Source organism: Bos javanicus, chromosome 16 (genome assembly GCF_032452875.1).
Source record: "Bos javanicus breed banteng chromosome 16, ARS-OSU_banteng_1.0, whole genome shotgun sequence".
Classification (NCBI taxonomy): Eukaryota; Metazoa; Chordata; class Mammalia; order Artiodactyla; family Bovidae; genus Bos; species Bos javanicus.
Genome location: NC_083883.1, coordinates 61,799,567 through 61,820,167, shown reverse-complemented (window position 1 = coordinate 61,820,167; position 20,601 = coordinate 61,799,567). Strand labels below are relative to the sequence as shown.

Here is a 20,601-nt window from a genome sequence, read left to right as displayed (position 1 = left end):
GTTTAACCTTGAGGTTATAATGGTATTCCCCACTTTCTTCTGAAAATTTCAAAGTTTTGCACTTTACCCTTAGGTCTCTAATCTTCAATTGATTTTTGTGGAGGTAGAAATCTAGTTTTTTTCCCATTTGAAAAATCAGTTGTCCCCAAACTGTTTACTCACTAATCCTTTCTTTCTCTTTGTCACTCAGTTTCCTTTACTTAAGTGTGTGCATATTTCCTGGCTGTCTATTCTGTGTTATGTTTGTCTGTTCTAATGCCAGTACCCTATTGTTTTTAATATCTTGATACATCTGGTAAAGATTTCCCTCTTTCAGAATTCTTTTTTCTTCCTTCAGAATTATCTTGACTCTTAATTCTTTACTGCTTTTTGTGAATTTTACAGTCAGCTCACTCATTCCATAAGAAACATATAACAGTACAAAAATTGTCTGAAGATTTTGTTTCAAATTGCAATGAACTTACAGATTATTTTGGAGGGAATTGGTGTTCAGTTCAGTCACTCAGTTGTGTCTGACTCTTTGCGACCCCATGAACTGCAGCTGACCAGGCTTCCCCGTCCATCACCAACTCCCAGAGCTTGCTCAAACTCATGGCAATCACGTCAGTGATGCCATCCAACCATATCACCCTCTGTCGTCCCCTTCTCCTCCCACCTTCAATCTTTCCCAGCATCAGGGTCTTTTCCAGGGAGTCAATTCTTTGCATCAGGAGGCCAAAGTATTGGAGTTTCAGCTTCAGCATCAATCCTTCCAATGAATATTCAGGACTGATTTCCTTTAGGATTGACTGGTTGAATCTCCTTGCAGTCCAAGGGATTCTCAAGAGTCTTCTCCAACAACACAGTTCAAAAGCATCAATTCTTTAGCGCTCAGCTTCCTTTATAGTCCAACTCTCACATCCATACATGACTACTGGAAAAAACATAGCTTTGACTAGACGGACCTTTGTTGGTAAAGTAATGTCTCTGCTTTTTAACATGTTTTCTAGGTTGGTCATAGCTTTTCTTCCAAGGAGCAAGTGTCTTTTAATTTCATGGCTGCAATCACCATCTGCAGTGATTTTGGAGCCCCCAAAATAAAGTCAGCCAGTGTTTCTACTGTTTCCCCGTCTATTTGCCATGAACTGATGGGATCAGATTGAATGTAGAGTTTTAAGCCAACTTTTTCACTCTTCCTCTTTCACTTTTCATCAAGAGGCTCTTTAGTCCTTCTTCGCTTTCTGCCATAAGGGTGGTGTCATCTGCGTATCTGAGGTTATTGATATTTCTCCCGGCAATCTTGATTACAGCTTGTGCTTCATCCAGTCCAGCATTTCTCATGATATAATGTGCATATAAGTTAAATAAGCAGGATGACAACATACTGCCTTGATGTACTCTTTTCCCGATTTGGAACCAGTCTGTTGTTCCATGTCCAGTTCTAACTGTTGCTTCTTGACCTGCATACAGATTTCTCAGAAGGCAGGTCAGGTGGTCTGGTGTTCCCATCTCTTGAAGAATTTTCCACAGTTTATTGTGATCCACACAGTCAAAGGCTTTGGTGTAGTCAATAAAGCAAAAGTAAATATTTTTCTGGAACTCTCTTGCTTTTTCGAGGATCCAGTGGATGTTGGCAATTTGATCTCTGGTTCTTCTGCCTTTTCTAAATCCAGCTTGAACAACTGGAAGTTCACAGTCCATGTACTGCTGAAGCCTGCCTTGGAGCATTACTTTGCTAGTGTGTGAGATGAGTGCAATTAGCATTAAATGGCCTTGAATCTTACTGTCGATACACACAGTATATTTCTCTACTTGGGTCCTTTTTATCTTCTTCAGTAAAGTTTTAATACTTTTCTCCCTAAAAGTTCTTTTTTTAAAAAATAGTTTTATTGAGGTATAATTTACATACCATAAGCTTCACCCCACTCCAAAGTCCTTGTATATGTGCTGTAGATTCATTACTAGGTGCCTTGTAGTTTTTATTATGAGGTGCATGCATGCATGCTTGGTTGCTTTAGTCGTGTCCAACTCTTTGCAACCCTATGGACTATAGCCCACGAGACTCCTCTGTCGCTGGATTTTCTATGTATTTTTGAAGTTTTGCCTCATCTGCTGTATTCACCTGACCTCTTGCCAACTGACTACCACTTCTTCAAGCATCTCGAAAACTTTTTGCAGGGAAAACACTTCCACAACCAACAGAATGCAGAAATGCTTTCCAAGAATTTGTCAAATCATGAAGCATAGATTTTCATGCTACAGGAATAAACAAACTTATTTCTTGTTAGCAAAAATGCGTTGATTGTAATGGTTCCTATTTTGATTAATTAAGATGTATTCAAGCCTAGTTATAATGATTTAAAATGAAAAAACCCAAACCACAATTACGTTTGCACCAACTGCTTATAAGATATAATTGAGTTTTTATTGCTTATAAGTTACCTCTGGTTTTGATTCCTTTTGTATACAGCTTTTAATAATTGATATATATTCTTCTTTGATCTACAGTCCATGGGGTTGCAAAGAGTCAGACATGACTGAGTGACTAAACACAACAACTTCTTTGAGCAGTGTATAGAAGGGCATTGTATAAAGAGAAAACTGTCTCCATGTTTTATAAAAGAATACTGTAAGAGAACCACTCTTAGTGATGAAACTCCAAATGTGTATTTGCTCTTCCTAATACCAAGACAGCCACCTTCATCTGTAGGTCACCCCTGTGCATGTTCCTTGTTAATGAAAAATGGAAGTTTCTGGTAGGCAAACTCTGAGAAATTTGTATGGGACAGAAATTGAAGATAATAGGGAAATCTGCAGTGATTAACTCAGCACTGACTTAAATTTTTACTCTTGGAATTACTTTTTATTTCAGTTTCAAAGGTGTTTCCTTAAAGATTCTGGTCACTTGTTCTTACTTTTTACATCCTTCCAGACACACTAGAATGTATTAGGAGGTTATGTCATCTATACAACGGTTAATAATCTGAAGCTTTTTTTTTTCTGTTTATCGTCTAGGATTTGGAATATGAGCCTCATGAAAGCCAGAAAACATTTTTTATCCACTAGAAAAGTTTCAGAGAGGAAATAGTACTCAAACTAAGCAGATTTAGTAAATAAAGATGAACTAGTCATTTTTCCTATGTATGAATAAAAAAGTCTTTTTAATTCTTCTCATTTTGTTTTAGTCACTGTATATATGCCTTGTTTCCTGGGTCCACAGGAAGCATGAGCCTGTTGGGACTTGGGAGAAGAAGAAACCAAGACATCTTTACAAGGAAATCCAGATACTAACAGAAAGTACCCCAGAGTCTGAAGAGATAGAACTCAAACATGACCGACAGAGGACTTAGGGATCCTCCAGAGGGTAAGACTCATTTGTACAGCACAAAGTTTGTGCTGTTGGAAACTAAGGCTGTGCTGAGAAAGTCTCTGGTGATTAAAACTGAAGTTTGGAAGTAAAAAAGAAGTTAATTTCTTGATTTATTATGATTCTTATTCTTTGATATTTACTGAATTTTACCATCATACCAGACCCTAATTATGAAGAAGATTAAGTTTTAGAGACTCCTGTAGTATTGGGAAAATACATCTTAAAAAAGTATGATAGACAGATCTTTAGAGTTATATTTTTAAAAGTCAAGTTAGCTGTGATATGCTATATAGAGAGAGCAGGATCTTTCAATTATAAGGAAAGATGAAATTTAAATTCTTCATCCTGCCCAAGTGTATATATAGGAAATATAGGCAAAATATGAAATAGATTTTTTGGAAGAGAAGGGCATATTTAAATATTTTATTAAGGATATTTTTCAATATATAAAAATAGCACAGTATAATGAAGTCACATGTACTCAACATCTAACTTCAACTTTTACCTACATAATGCTACTCTTGTTACCTGCCTTGAAATATTTAAGTGCAAATCCAAGACATGATATAATTTTGTTAGTACTTTAGTTTACATCTCTTAAACATTTTACATCTCTTTACATTAAAAAAAAAAAAGAACCAAAATAGCTCTGTCACACCTAAAAATAAATTGTTATTCCACACTATTCTTCATATATACAGCCAATATTCACATTCTCCAATTGTCTCATAATCTCTTTTTCTTCACAGTTGGGTTTCTAATTTTTTTTTCTTTACATTTGGGTCACAGACTGCATTTCATTGATAAGTCTTTTTGGTTGCTTTTTTTTTTAAACTTTATTATGGAAAATTCAAACATATATAAAGTAGAGAGATGAAATGAATTCCGTGACCCAGCTTCATCTGCTGTCAACATATGGCTAACGCTGTTTCATTTATACTCTCTTACTTCTCCTTATACCCATATCATTGTATTGAAGCAAAATCTAGATATCATATAATTTTAGCCAAAATACTTGAACACTTATCTCTAAATGGTAAAGATTCCTTTTTAAAAACATTACCCCATTCCTTTATCATACCTAGAAGATGAACCAATAATTCCTTAGTCTCATCAAATAGCTGGTATTCAGATTTTCCTGATTATCTCATTAATACTTCTTTAAAAGTTGGTTTGTGGGACACTGGATCTATAATGTGGTCCACACATTGTGGATGTGTCTCAAGTATCTCAATCAATCTGTCACCCCTCCTTTTTTTTATCTTTTCTTGCCATTTATTTTTATTTCTTGCTGTTACTAAAGAAACAGAGTCTTTTGTCTCTTAGAATTTCAATCATTTTTAGTTTTTCTGATTACATTCCTGAGGCATAATTTAATGTATTCCTCTATCCCTGTGTTTCTTGGAAACTGGTAATTAGCTTTAGAAGCTTGATCAGATTCTGCTTCAGTTTGGCAAGAATACCTCATAGGTAGTATAGTGTACTTCTTATTGCATTGAATTTGGGAAGTTAGAAATGTCTGATTTTCCTTCTTTTTGTGGTATTAAGATTCATCAGTGGGTTCAGGAATTGTCAGCCAGGTTCATTCATTATAAAATTCCTCTTCAGTCTTTCGAATAATGGTTTCAGTTGCTATTGATGATTATTGCCTAGGTTGTTTCATTAGGGAAGAGGATGTATTTAATATTACCAAAAGTTGGTTTGCCATTCAAAATAGTTTTCAATTAATATTATTTGTTAGATTAGCATGATAATAAATTTGGGTAATCAGTCATCTTTAGTGAAAGTCAAGAGAAATAATGTTTAGGAAGAGTGCCTCTTAAGCCATAAAAATCTATATAAATATTTTTATTAATCAGGGACCTTGTTGAAATAAAAAATATAGGGAAATTTTTAAAATTATAAATTTTTGTCTCAATAGACCCTCAAAAGGATTTGGAAAATGATCCATCACTAAATACTCAGGAGGCTACAGTCACTACAAGTACCACTGAAGAAGCTCAGACCCCAGACCCCGCCCCTGGGCTTAACAAAGACCACCAAGAGATAGAAACAGTTGGCCCAGGAAGTACAGATACAGATGCTCAATCAGAAAATCCAGATGAAACAGATTGTGGGAAGTATCTAAAGGATACAGAAGGTGAGAACAGCCAGAGTTTTCAGGGTGGAGAACAAGGCCATCAGCTCCCTTCAGAGAGTCTGAGTGAAGACCCTGTGGATCCAGAAACCAAGTGTTCTCCAAGTGACAAGGTAGGAAGAACAGACGCACACATAGTGGGCAGCTCTGCAGCCCTCCCTGAGCACGTCAGTGACGGACCCGGAGCATCTCAGGAGCCGCCAGTCGTTGACCCTCAGGATGCCCAGAGCCCTGGCCATTCCAGTGCAGGGCTGGAGAGCCAGCACACACTGAGGAGGCGACTGCTGGCACCAGGTGAGAGAAGCCCTGAGCCTGTGCTGTTGTGTACTGTTCTGTCCTGGGAACACAACATAGGTGGGACCCTTCTTTTCAGAGAGCTTTTCTTTACTTCATAGGATTAAGGCCTTTGCATCTTGCCCAAGCTCACAAAGAGATATGACTACATTGAGATTAAATGAGGTTTCTTATCTCCTAAGACTTCCCTGGTGGCTCAGAAGGTAAAGTCTCTTCCTGCAATGTGAGAGATCCAGGTTCAATCCCTGGGTTGGGAAGATCCCCTGGAGAAGGGAATGCAACCCACTCCAGTATTCTTGCCTGGAGAATCCCATGGACAGAGGAGCCTAGCAGGCTATAGTCCATGGGGTTGCAGAGTCAGACACAATTGAGCAACTAATGCTTTCGCTTTCAAGCTAGCTCATTCTGCTCACTACATTAAGATGCTTCCCACTTATACATAAGCTGCATTTTCTAACAGTTTCTATTTATTTACTGTATGTATGATTTTTTTTATTTTTTACAGGTATGACTTAAAAATTTCGCCCCTGGCCTTTTCTTTATTTCTTACGAGCATATTTTCGCTTTCACTTTTTAAAATCTTTTATTTTGGGGGAAACTAAATGCTACATAAATCAAGAGATAGGTATATTTAAAAACCAGCATCAGTGGTATAGTACCCTTGAAGTGAAGTGTTAGTCACTACAGTCTGTGTCTGATTCTTTGTGACCCCATGGACTGTAACCCGCCAGGCTTCTCTGTCCATGGGATTCTCCAGGCAAGAATACTGGAGTGGGTAGCCATTCCCTCCTCCAGGAGTTCTTCCCAACCCAGGGATTGAACCTGGGTCTCCTGCATTGCAGGCAAATTCTTTACCGTCTGAGCCAGTACCCTTAACTCAGTCATATTTCAGTTTTATAGGACTTTGAGCAAATTAGTTATTTCTCTGTACTTGATTTTCCCCACCTGTGTATTCAGGAGAACAGCTTCCTCACGAAGAATAGCTGCAGTGTGCTCAGTCTTTAACTGGAACTCAAGAGATATGGATTCTAGTTGCAGCCCTACCACTTCCTAACTTGGGTGACTTTAAGCAAATCTCCCAACTTCCTGGTACTTCAGTTTCCTATTTGTAGAAATGAAGAAGTTGCACAAGATGATATCCAGCTGGTTTCTTCCAGCTTTTACCTTCTGTGATATTATGGAGTTGGATTGTGTGGATTTGTGTTTTATAAGTACTCTAAAAGCTCAGCCTGAAATGCCTATTTGCCAGAGCAAAGGAATATAAAATGTAAGACATTGTTTTTGTTGGACTTAAATGCGGACTAGAATTCCATGTTTCAGTGTAAGTCAATGACTGATCTCAAATATGCATTTCATTAGTTTACTATTAACTTGAGTGAAGACAAGGGCTGTGTCTCACTCATTGTGTTTCTGTGGCTCTTGGCACAGAGAAGTGACTTTATGAATATTTGTTAAATGAGCAAATGATAGGATTTGTATATGGACCAATATGTGCCATCAGAATTTCAGTGGTATGCAGGTTCACTGAGTAGGGGAAGAAAACATCGTTTTAAAAATGCAGTTTAATGTGTGAGAAGCAGCTTAATATAATGGAATGAGCTCATCTAATCCCATGGACGGAGGAGCCTGGTGGGCTGCAGTCCATGGTGTCGTGAAGAGTCAGAGACGACTGAGCAGCTTCACTTTCACTTTTCACTTTCATGCATTGGAGAAGGAAATGGCAACCCACTCCAGTGTTCTTGCCTGGAGAATCCCAGAGATGGGGGAGCCTGGTGGGCTGCCGTCTATGGGAACGCACAGAGTCGGACACGACGGAAGCGACTTAGCAGCAGCAGCAGCAGCAGGTGATAAGAAACCTCTTTCTAATCTCAGTTTGGCCTTGGGCAAAGCCCTTGACATCTCTGGACCTCTTGTCACAGTAGGTAAGGTAGGAGGCTAGAGTAGGTGATCATTACAGATCCTTTCAGTCCTTAAATTCTGTGACATATTTTAAAAACCCATATTTTGGTGTGATCTGACTAAATGAACTGTTCTTTATAGGTGAAGATGACTGTACTCCTTTATGTTAATAGAGTATGCTATTTGAGTTATTTCTGTAGTAAGGATTATGGGCAGTAGTCAGCTGTCATTGTTATATGAGGTGCCTGGCTGGGGTCAGGCACACATTTTGACTCTAGAGGGATTTAGCTCAGAGTCTACAAAATACTGCCTCCTTTTCACCAACACATTTTAAGATTGATATCACACCCCATACCTGCAATTTTATATAGTTCATAAATTTTCTTAACCTTGTCGTCCTTGTTTCATATACCTCTCATTAAGTTTTAGGCTTGCTTTTTTGTAAGCTATTTTGCAAAATAGGCTATTAGTGTATAGTAATCTCTTCTGTCTTTAAACTTAGTGTCTATTATTTGCATATTTGGGAGTTGAGGAACCTTCTGAAATATAAATACTGAAATTAGAGCATCATTGCCCTGTGATGTTGAGTCTTGTGTATAGTTAACATTTCTTAAATTCCTTCTTAGTTCTGTACATTTTGTCAAATCACATATAGGTTTGGCTGCAATCTTGTTTCTTGGTCCTTGATGTAAGGACTAGTGAAGAATTATGGATGTAACAACAGTATCCTTAAGTGATTTCACAGCATTTTATTTTATTCTTCTAAGTAGAATGAAGTAGAATAGTGAGCCTTAAGTAAAAGACAGGAAAAATAATTAGCTTTGTACAAAACAAACTTTGATGAAGTATGGCATCCTCAGTCAAATTCTTTGCTTTGATAAGAAGTATAAAGGAATGCACATTCTCATTAGTGTACTGCCTAATAATAATGTTTTGTTTTGTTTTCCAGAGGCTGAGACACATCAACAAGAAACACAAGAATTGGAAGAAAACAAAGAGAAGAATGCCCAGGGTACCATAAGAAGGACTGATAAAAAGGATTTTTTGAGCTATGGTGAGAACAAAAGTGGTCTTACTGCAGTAATTCACATTCAGAAATCTGCAGAGAAATACCCAGAAAACTAACAGATTTAACAGCTTTAGCATTGTTTTAAGTTTTTTTTTTTTTTTTAATGTTTGATAGTAATATTAGAACAAAGCAATTGAGTTTTAGGGATTTTTTCTTTAGGTGTGTTAGCCAATATTTTGCCATCCTTAACAAAATGGGAATCCCCAATGGAGGAAGGTCTTTTCATAAACAAGAAACTGAAACATTTTTTTGATCGAAGTAAACCTGATTTACAATGTAGTGCTAATTTCAGGTGGGCAATAAAGTGATTAGTTATATATATGTATATTTTTTCAGATTATTTTCCATTATAGTCTATTAAAAGATATTCAATATAGCTTCCTATTAAAGCTGCCTCTTCAGTGAGAAAGAAAGTATTAACTTTTGAAGTGGCATTTTTACATTTTGACCATTTAGGAAAAAATGGCCTATAGGTAGTAGATACTTCTGAGAAGGTATTAGTAGAAGAATATGCTGATAGTTTGTTTCTAAACACATCATTAGATATAGAAAAATATACATAAATTATATTTTACCTTTTAACAAAGATATTGTATCTTTAAATAATTTAAGAAATTAAAAAATTTCTGATAGATTTCAACAGCTAAAAATTATAAGGATTTAGGCAAAAGAAACACAACGCAGTCAGTAAAATCTGACAGTGTATCTGCCTCTTTTTAGTTTGCCACAGGCTTTATTTCTGACTCATTCTCTCTAATTTTGTCTTTTATTTTCTCTTTCTCTGACAGGCTCCATCATTTTTTGCTTCCTGGTTCTTATCATAGTTTTGCTAAGTTCTGTTAATAGCTACTATTCATCTCCAGCCCAGCAAGTCCCCAAAAATCCAGCTTTGGAGGCTTTCTTGGTTCATTTTAGCCAACTGAAGGATAAATTTCCAGGCCAGAGTTCCTTTCTGTGGCAGAGAGGACGAAAATTTCTCCAGAAGCACCTCAACGCCTCACACCCCAGTGAGCCAGCCACCATCATATTCACAGCAGCCCGAGAGGGAAGAGAGACGCTGAAGTGCCTCAGCCACCATGTCGCGGATGCCTACACATCTGCCCAGAAGGTCTCTGCCATTCAGATTGATGGGGCTGGGAAAACCCTGCAGGACAGTGATAAGGTCAAGCATTCAGTTGACACGGAGCTGAGCTCTGGATTTGAGAAGGGCCAGAAGGCAGCTGTGGTCCATCACTTTGAATCCCTTCCTGCAGGCTCCACCTTGATTTTCTATAAGTATTGTGACCATGAGAATGCTGCCTTTAAAGATGTGGCCCTGGTCCTGACCGTCCTACTGGAGGAGGAAACATTAGAAGCAAGCGTCAGCCCAAGGGAAACCGAAGAGAAAGTGCGAGATTTACTCTGGGCGAGGTTTACCAACTCTAACACTCCCAGCTCCTTTAACCACATGGATTCAGACAAATTGAGTGGGCTGTGGAGCCGTATTTCCCACCTGGTGCTGCCCGTCCAGCCAGTGAGGAGCATAGAAGAACGAGGCTGCTTTGTATAAGCTAAGCGCAGAGGTGGTTATGGTCAGCATGGGATTATTAGAAAGTTAGTTGAAAAGCCTTTTTATGTGGAAGGAGGTTGATGAATGTGAGGAAATGCCTGGAAAGCACAAACAAGCTTATTTTAGAAAAGAAATTTTCATTTTTTACTTTCTGTAAAATCTTTCTAATCTAAGCTTGGCAAAGCTAAAAGTTGACCTGACTTTCTTTCCTTGCCTTTCAAGTGAATCAGGTATATACAACTGAGGAATTTTTTCCAATCTAAAAATAGAGCGACAGAATGATTAAATGGGAAGATAATCTTCTCACAGTAACTACAGAGTGATTTTTGTTTTCTTGAGACTCTAAGGAGCCTGTGGATAGTATTTGGACTCAGATTAAAGTAATTACAGTTATAAAGCAGTTAAAATTTTTAAAAATTTTCTATTACATGTTAAATATTTTTAAAACTCATTTTAATAACGTAGTTGCAGGACTACGTCTTATGCTTTTTTGCACTTTTGAATAGTATGAAAAAGGAAATAAGAATTCAAATACTTATTTACCTAAATACTATATGTAAGGCAGTATGTTTTTCTTCCGTTAATGAGCTCTAAGGGAAAAGCAGCCTGTGCTCAAGAAATGTTCTTAAAAATTGGAAGTGATGGGGGAACTGTTTATAATCATTGCAAATGAATAAATTGCAACTGGCTGTATCTTTGCTTCAATTTTCTGATATAGAGCAGTGATTTCCAAGCCGTCTACTGGCCCCTCTCCCTTTTGTATCAAAGAAGTTCTTTTTTTGCCCATTTTACATATTGGGATCCTACATAAGATTTAATTGGAATAAAGAGTTCTGCTGATAAGTTTGAAAATCACTGATTAAGGGAAAAGACAGCTTGGAAGATAGGAAATGGGTAGAAAGAAATGAATTAAAACTCATAAGTAGTTAGAAGATGAAATACAAGTTTATCATAGAGACATGCTATTTATGAAGAATACAAAGACCTACAGATGATTAGCAGAATGTGTAAACTTGTATTTACTAGCATATTTCTATGCGTTTGTTAATTTCTGTTACTCAGCATTTCTGTCTCTCCTGATGAAATTCTGTAATTGTCTAAGATGCGTTTGAATGCTTTATGCAGAACTGATTTTAATAACCAGTTGAATAGTAGGTTTTTATATGGGTACGCTGGCATAACTTTACCATACTGTTTACTTATTGTACAGTGATGGAACATTATATAATGTAGTTCATTTCTTGATCTTCTAGTTAGAAGAACCAGTAGGTTAACAATTAGAAAAATGCAGGAGATATTATACTTAGTGAGAGGAAGTAGAAATGGTAGGTAGATTCTAAGAGGTTTTAACAGCTAGTATTAATTGTTGGATCATGTTCTGTGATTGTAAGAAAGCTCTAGAACAGTGTTTATGGAGACAGTGATTATTGATTTGCATTTCACCCCTAAAGCAGAAACTTTAGTAAAATGATCTTGACCTAGTGAAGGATCTAACCCATTACATGGCATACCTAGGAACTATCACCATGAACCTCGAATATTTCAGCTAGGTTTTGACCTCCAAAGTCAAGTGACTAAAGGGTAGAAGGTTTTTCAAAAACAGTAATCAGATATAGGGGTCTTTATTGATACCTATAGAGAGATAATAAAGATATGGGAGGAAGAATCTGTTTGAAAGTGTTTGTCACAGGAAAAACATATAAATCTGTTCTAACCAAGACCTGACACTGTGCTCAATTGAGTGTAGGGCCACATACCTAAAGGAACTGTTTTCACTGGGGCCTTTGTGAAGGACTCTTCTGCTAGATTTGAGGCGAGACCTTCCTGAACAAATAGTTAAAACATAGTGTATGTAAGATCAATATTAATACAGTATAAAATCAATAGAAATGGAAGGAAAATCTATATACCATATTCAATTTTTTTTCAATATTTCTAGATCTCAGATGCTAGCATTACATCACTTTCATTCATTCACTCACAAAACCAGTGGTGCCTTGTAGAACTGATGCCTGCTGACCTGTGCTACTTCGGATCTGTAAAGAGCCGGTATGGAGTATGTACGTGTCATCAGTGACTCAGATCACAGACAAAGATTGTTTCTTCATTCAGTTGCATATGGTGTTTCCTCATTTCCTTTCAGTATAATTTAGAAAAACATTTCCAAATGTCACTTTTCTTTAAAAAAACAAAAACAAAACTCTTTGGTCTTTGTTAAAAACAGCTTCCCTGGTGGCTCAGCTGGTAAAGAATCCACCTGCAATACAGGAGACCTGGGTTTGATCCCTGGGTTGGGAAGATCTCCTGGAGAAGGGAACGGCTACCCACTCCAGTATTCTGGCCTGGAGAATTCCATGGATTGTATAGTCCATGGGGTCACAAAGAGTCAGACACGACTGAGCGACTTTCATTCACTCACTCACTTCGTTAAAAAAGTCTCCTTCAATGTGAAAGTGCAGTCAGCTGAAACTGTTGTCAGTTTTCTATCCACTATTTCAAAAGTCATTTTTAAAAGAAGCAGTATGTTAGCTCTGGGTCTTCTCATGAATACAATGATTTATTCTTAAAGCATAAAATTTCATATTTTTTAAATGTACAAATAAAATCTATTATATAATGTACTCAAATTAATTTCTATTCAGTTGTACTTTTTTTTTTTACATTTTTCAAGTTTTCAAATTTTCTTTTGTGTTCATCTTTCATTACTGTGATAGTTTGTTTGACTTCGAACAATGACTTGTGGGCATACGATAACCATGCATGATATCCAAGCATTGCCGTTTAACTATTATCACAGAACAATTCTCATTATGTTATACATTAATGTAAGTCACTTCTTTGAGTGATATCAGAGTTCTGGAAGCAACTGGTAGAACTATAGACCGTCTCTAGACTTAAGTGTCTTTCCCCATGGGGTAAATTTTGAGTTTCCCAGTTCCCACAGGTTAGCAGTGAAGTTCTAGGGATTCATAAAACCAAAGGTAGCAATGCTGTTGTTTCTATTTCTAATTTTTAAATCAATTAAGTAATTTAAATATTATTTCATCTGAAACCTGCCAAGCTTATGTGGTGAGTAAGGTATAGCAGGCCTGTGACCCACCATCCTCCAGGTAAAGACCCAGGTAAACAGTGTTAGCTGCTGAGGTGGGTTTGTCCCTTTCACAGTTTTTAATTGTTTGATTTATATAGGAAGCATAAGGAGCACTGATGTTAAAAATACAACGAATTCATCATGTGGAAGTAGTAATTCAGCAAGGTAGTCTTCACTGGGACTGTATTTGCATACATCTGACCAGTTTTTATGCAGCATAATCAGGTGTCCAGTACTTCAGAACCTAAGCAGAAGATATAATCATTATATCTGATTATCATTTAATGGGAATAAAGCTTATATACAGTTTACTGATAGAGAAGGACTTTCAAATAGGAACCTGACACCTTATTTTTATCATCTGGAAATAAAAAATAATTATAAAAGTAAGACATCTTTATAAAGCCTTCAACATCATTTTATAAAAGCAGTTTTTAATCTATTTGTCATGTTGAATATGTAGTTAAATACTAATCTTCATTTTAATATTTTGTCAATCAGCATAATATATTTCACTTTGAAATTTATTTATTGAAAAGTCATAGTGGTTCTATTTTCTGTTTGTGTTTTTCCAAAATTAAAATACCTTGGACACTATATCACTTGCTCAATGGGACTGTTGATATTTGTCTTTATATGTGTATTATGATTATTATTAGTGATTACAAATACTATAATCCATAGAACTATGATGAAATGATTATTTTAAAATATTTTAAGGGTTCTATGAGTTTATGAAATACTGAGGCTTGTGAGTCACATGGGAAATACTTGTTTTGAGTAATACATTTACAAAGAAGGTATTACCAATTCTAGAGAGAACTAACTAAAAATATCTGTGTAAAACAGTTTTTCCAGATGACTTTAAAATATCCCTTATTCCTATTATGTTAAGTTTTAGGCTTTAGGCTGTAAAGTAGCTGATGATGTGGGGCCTAAATTTGCCTCATTCAGAGACTGGGCTATGGAAACTCATTTCCAAAATACTGCCCTATCAGATCTGTATATGGCAATGCTCCTCAACTGGTTTTAAAAATTTACTAACTAGTTAAGAGCACTATAGCCTTGTCTAAACGGCCTACAACCAGTATCCCCTAATGTGTAAATAATTGGTAAAGGTACAAATAATTTAGTCTTCAATGCCTTTCCTTCCAGGGTTACATGCTCTGTTTACTTCAGTTTGTTTTGATGGCTTTAAAAATCCATAGATTGGTTCCTATACTGAGAAATGATCTCCCACTTTTCCTTATTGAGGCTCATAAACTAAATTTGTCCTTGGCTAAGAGCAGTCACCTGAACCAGAAAGAACATTTTGGACTTGGGAAGCAGCGGGCTGAGTAGGCAGGAAGATGCGCTGCTTGGCACCCCCACCCACAGCAGTCAGAACCTTCTTTCTGTGCCCACACTGGCCTCTGCCTTCTAAAGCCCAAAGCTCCAGGCAGTTGCTTCTGGTTGGTCAGATTACAGGAGATTAAAATCTGTTTGTCATCCCTGTCATAAAAGAAGCACACATTGACCTTCAAACAACTGCATTTTGCTTTTTTTCTACTTAACATAAATGGCCCATATTAATGTCTAAATTCTGGGTATTCCCCTTCTTCCTTATGTAACCATGATTGTGTTTTCATTTGTTTCTCATTGATGTTGACGAATGTGCCTTATTCAAATTATGTGGTTTTACCAAAAATAAATCTCCTTAATTTTTCTCTGTTGACTAATTCTTGATTCTGTTTCTCAAAATGGCAAGTTTGTAGAAATGGGTATATTGTCATTGATGATGGGAAGGGAGATGGCCCTCATTTGGTAGTAAGTTCAAGAGCCAAAGAATCCTGTGAATGTCAGGTGGCTCTTGGCCATCAGTTAGTGGCCTCTTTGGGCATTCTACGTGTGCTCTTTTTACTTAACAAGGCTTTCTTGAGTAAGAGAAACAGGACTTGGCTTAATAAGTAGAGCTCAGGGAATTGCTCCTAACCTTGGTGTGCTGATTGGGAATTGTGTTACTCTTAAGGGCAGACATCTTTCAGTGTGTTGGGGTTGGGTGAACTGAGTTTTGAAAATCTGAGATTTATTCTTACAGTTCAGAATAATAGAAACTCTTGGGAATCAGCATGTCTTAAAATAAGAGCTTTCCATGGAAAGGGCTAAAGTCAAAGGATAAGTCGAGCCTGAAGGTAAAGAACATTCAGTTCTGCAAACAGCCACAGTAGGTTTGCAGCAACATGATTTTTTGATTCTTATTCATAAACTCACCACTAGAGGATGTTAACATACTTTTCCAAATATATTGGAACAGACTGAGGCATCAGTACTGTGAAAATTTTTAATAAGGAAAAGATGTGCTATGAATTATTTGGTTACTGTAGAAATTGTAATTTTAAATGTTTACTATAAAAATGATGTCTGAAGTTGCATTCTGGATCATGGTATATTTGATACAGAAGCTGACAATGATTCTTTGCTTGCCCAAACTTTAGTCAGGCTCCTGAATATCTTCCTAGGCCTATCTGTGTACTTCAGAATGAATATCTTCCTAGGCCTATCTGTGTACTTCAGAAAATAAAAGTTTTCACAAGAATCCCAGTTTAACTAGGACCCTCCACCCTCAGTATCTAACCTGTTTCCTCATCCTTCAGCATCCCTTAGTCAGTGGTCCGCAACCTTTTTTGGCACCAGGGACTGATTTCATGAAAGACAGTTTTTCCACAGACAATGGGTAGGGACATGGTTTGGGGATGGTTCAGTTCAGTTCAGTCGCTCAGTCGTGTCTGACTGCGACCCCATGAATCACAGAACGCCAGGCCTCCCTGTCCATCACCAAGTCCCGGAGTTCACTCAGACTCACGTCCATCAAGTCAGTGATGCCATCCAGCCATCTCATCCTCTGTCGTCCCCTTCTCCTCCTGCCCCCAATCCCTCCCAGCATCAGAGTCTTTTCCAATGAGTCAACTCTTCGCATGAGGTGGCCAAAGTACTGGAGTTTCAGCTTGAGCATCATTCCTTCCAAAGAAATCCCAGGGCTGATCTCCTTCAGAATGGACTGGTTGGATCTCCTTGCAGTCCAAGGGACTCTCAAGAGTCTTCTCCAACACCACAGTTCAAAAGCATCAATTCTTCAGCGCTCAGCCTTCTTCACAGCCCAACTCTTACATCCATACATGACCACAGGAAAAACCATAGCCTTGACTAGATGGACCTTTGTTGGCAAAGTAAAGTCTCTGCTTTTGAAAATGCTATCTAGGTTGGTCATAACTTTCCTTCCAAGGAGTAAGCGTCTTTTAATTTCATGGCTGCAGTCACCATCTGCAGTGATTTTGGAGCCCAGAAAAATAGTCTGCCACTGTTTCCACTGTTTCTCCATCTATTTCCCATAAAGTGATGGGACCGGATGCCATAATCTTCGTTTTCTGAATGTTGAGCTTTAAGCCAACTTTTTCACTCTTCCACTTTCACTTTCATCAAAAGGCTTTTGAGTTCCTCTTCACTTTCTGCCATAAGGGTGGTGTCATCTGCATATCTGAGGTTATTGATATTTCTCCTGGCAATCTTGATTCCAGCTTGTGTTTCTTCCAGCCCAGCATTTCTCATGATGTACTCTGCATATAAGTTAAATAAGCAGGGTGACAATATACAGCCTTGACGTACTCCTTTTCCTATTTGGAACCAGTCTGTTGTTCCATGTCCATTTCTAGCACATTACATTTATTCTGCACTTTCTTTCTAGTCTAATGCCACCACTGATCTGAGAGGAGGTACGGGTCTGCAGCCTGGAGGTTGGGGACCCCTGCCCTAGGTGATGTCTCATCACCCTGGCCTGCCTTCTGCAAGAATTCCATTAAGTCAGTTTAGCCAGAACCCCTGTTATCCCTGGTGTTTCCTCTTAGTTGTTTTCTATCCCTGCACCTTGGCTCTAAATTCCCTCTTGCCCAAGCTGTGTTTGGAGTTGAACCCTGTCTTTCTCCACACTGTAACATCCCATTGCAGTGGTCCCTATACCAGCATTAATGTCCTGGATGAAGTCTGCCTTATCATTTTTAGCACATGTCATTGAATATTTTTTCTTTAACAAGTAGCTTCATCAAGCTAAACTAGGGAAGGAACTTAGCTACTGAAGTCCTTAGCTACTTTAAGAAAAAGGAACAAATCCTGTTTCATATATGTGCAGGGTACTCTTTACCGAGGAATCCACCCACATGATATATGAATTTAGGGCCTGCAGAAGGCCTTCATACACACACACACTACAAATGAGACACAAGTCATTTTTTTTGACTTGTAGCCTGACACCTTTTAGGATCTCTAATTTTCTAATATACAAACCAGTACTTAAGATGAACCCTCAACTTGGTAATGCCTTTTATTATAATACCAAAGATGCCATTTTAAGTTCTCACTTTAACATCTTTTTGTAACTCTGAACATGTAACGATAATAGATAAAAGAAATTCAAGAGAACTTTAAAAAAACAGAGCCATCATCATTGCTAATTATTAGAGAAATGCAAATCATAACAATTTAATGAGGTACCACTTCACACCAAACAGAATGGCCATCATTTAAAAAGTCTACAAATAACAAATGCTGCAGAGGCTGTGGGAAAAAAGGGAACCCTCCTACACTGTTGGTGAGAATGTAAGTTGGTGCTGTCACTATGGAAACCAATATGGCGCTTCCTCAGAAAACTAAAAATAGAGCTGCTGTATGATCCTGCAATCCCACTCCTGGGCATATACCCAGACAAAACTAAATCAAAAAGATACATGCACCTCGATATTCATAGCCTCACTATTCACAATAGCCAAGACTTGGGAACAACCTAAATGTCAATTGACAGGTGAATGGATAAGGAAGATGTGGTAGATATATACAATGGAATATTACTCAGCCATAGAAAAGGATGAAGCATCATTTGCAGAAACATGGATGGACCTAGAGATTATCATACTAAGCTAAGTAAGTCAGATGGAGAAAGACAAATACCATATGCTTGCCTGTGAAATATAAAATGACATGGTCTGAAAAACAGAAACAGGCTCACAAACTTAGAATACAGAATTGTGGTTGCCAAGGGGGAGGGGGGTGGGGAAGGGAAGGATTGGGAGTTTGGGGTTAACAGATACAAGCTATTATATATAAGACAGATGAACAACAAAGTCCTATTATATAGCACAGGGAACAATATTTAATATCCTAAACTATAATGGAAAAGAATATGAAGAATGTATATATAACTGAATCACTTTGCCACATAGCAGAAATTAATGCAATGTAAATCAACTATACATCAATAAAATTAGAAACAAAACAAAGCCAGGTTCAAAAGCAACAGATGCACCTTTGAGGATCAGAAACTGTGCAAACAAAGTGGTAAGTGGGGCTGAAGCCACAGGCCTGCTGGGCCCTGCATCCAGTCAGGCAGAGGCTTCTGGGTGCTTAGAACCCAGTGCCCCATGTGAGGCGCACCAGGTTAGTTGTATAAACAAGACAGCTGATAGCCAAGCCCTGCAAAATTGGTATTGTTGTCCACAAAACAGAGTAATTCTTTGCTTCAAGCAGCTTTTTAAGAAAACACCTTGTTTGACTGCCTCTTATAAGTGCACTGCCAGTCAGTTTCATAATTTCTTATATTCCATGTAGTTTGACTGGAGAAAGTTAATTTAAAAAGTCCCCACTATCTTTCTGATTATAGCCAGTCGTTCCATTACTTGATGTGGGGCTATAATTATTCATCAGACACATTACTGAACAGTGTGAACAAAAGCTACACACTTCTGGTTACTAAATCACCATCCTGGTTTGTTGTCAGCGATATGGCATCACATTTTATCAATTTTTCATTCATTTATTTATGAGTTTCACAGAGATGGTAAGCCACATGTAGAATACTCCCCAGGTAAAATCTAGAGCAAATGGTTTTTAGAAGAATGTCAATACATTCTCTGGAAACTAGAGAAAAAGTAACAAAACAAAAACTTCAACAATTACATTTAATTTGAAAATTTTATACAGCAGCAATCAGAATGAACAGGAGCTGGGACTTCCCTGGTGGTCCAGTGATTAAGAATCTGCCTTCCAATACAGGGAACATGGGTTCAATCCCTGGTTAGGGAACCAGAATCCCACATGCTACGGGACAACTAAGCCAGCACACCACAGCTACAGAGCTCTTGCGCTCTGGAGCCCCCATGCCGCAACTAGAGAGCACCCGGAACACTGCAAGGAAAGATCCCACCTGCCGCAACTGAAGACCCAACACAGCCAAATAAATTAAAAATATATATACAGGAGCCACAATAGAGGAGCTGGTGCCATTTTTTAAAAAATTTATATTCTTGGTAGGTACAGGAAGAGAAACTATTTTCCCTCTTTCTTTAAAAATCAGATCAGATCAGTCGCTCATTCGTGTCTGACTGTTTGCGACCCCATGAATCGCAGCACGCCAGGCCTCCCTGTCCATCACCAACTCCCGGAGTTCACTGAGACTCATGTCCATCGAGTCAGTGATGCCATCCAGCCATCTCATCCTCTGTCGTCCCCTTCTCCTCGTGCCCCCAATCCCTCCCAGCATCAGAGTCTTTTCCAATGAGTCAACTCTTCGCATGAGGTGGCCAAAGTACTGGAGTTTCAGCTTTAGCATCATTCCTTCCAAAGAAATCCCAGGGCTGATCTCCTTCAGAATGGACTGGTTGGATCTCCTTGCAGTCCAAGGGACTCTCAAGAGTCTTCTCCAACACCACAGTTCAAAAGCGTCAATTCTTCAGCGCTCAGCCTTCTTCACAGTCCAACTCTCACATCCATACATGACCACAGGAAAAACCATAGCCTTGACTAGATGGACCTTTGTTGGCAAAGTAATGTCTCTGCTTTTGAATATGCTATCTAGGTTGGTCATAACTTTCCTTCCAAGGAGTAAGCATCTTTTAATTTCGTGGCTGCAGTCACCGTCTGTAGTGATTTTGGAGCCCCCAAGAATAAAGTCTGACACTGTTTCCACTGTTTCCCCATCTATTTCCCATGAAGTGGTGGGACCAGATGCCATGATCTTCGTTTTCTGAATGAGTCCTCAATAATTACTCCATGTGAACTCAAGGTAATAGTCTTTCTATAGAGTTGTCTTTAAACTTCATGCCTGAATTAGCAAATTTAAACAAAGAAGGAAAGTACGTTTTAGAATAGCCATCAGTTTGGTGGGTTTTATTTAGTGATGAAAGTTTGG

At 38.0% G+C, this 20,601-nt stretch overlaps 1 protein-coding gene across 4 annotated transcripts in view; it reads left to right on the top strand.

Moving 5' to 3' along the window:
* The window catches only part of TOR1AIP2 (torsin 1A interacting protein 2), a 44,689-nt gene extending 29,596 nt beyond the window's left edge, over positions 1-15,093 (top strand). For 2 of the 4 annotated variants that reach the window (XM_061383367.1, XM_061383365.1), the window contains exons 2-5: positions 3,165-3,343; positions 5,271-5,780; positions 8,629-8,733; positions 9,537-15,093. In XM_061383367.1, the coding sequence (XP_061239351.1) occupies positions 3,310-3,343; positions 5,271-5,780; positions 8,629-8,733; positions 9,537-10,297 (1,410 nt within the window). In that variant the 5' untranslated portion in view covers positions 3,165-3,309 and the 3' untranslated portion in view covers positions 10,298-15,093. The remainder of the gene's footprint in view (positions 1-3,164; positions 3,344-5,270; positions 5,781-8,628; positions 8,734-9,536) is intronic. The other 2 variants (XM_061383366.1, XM_061383363.1) reach the window with 1 other exon arrangement.
* The last annotated feature ends 5,508 nt before the right edge of the window (positions 15,094-20,601 follow it).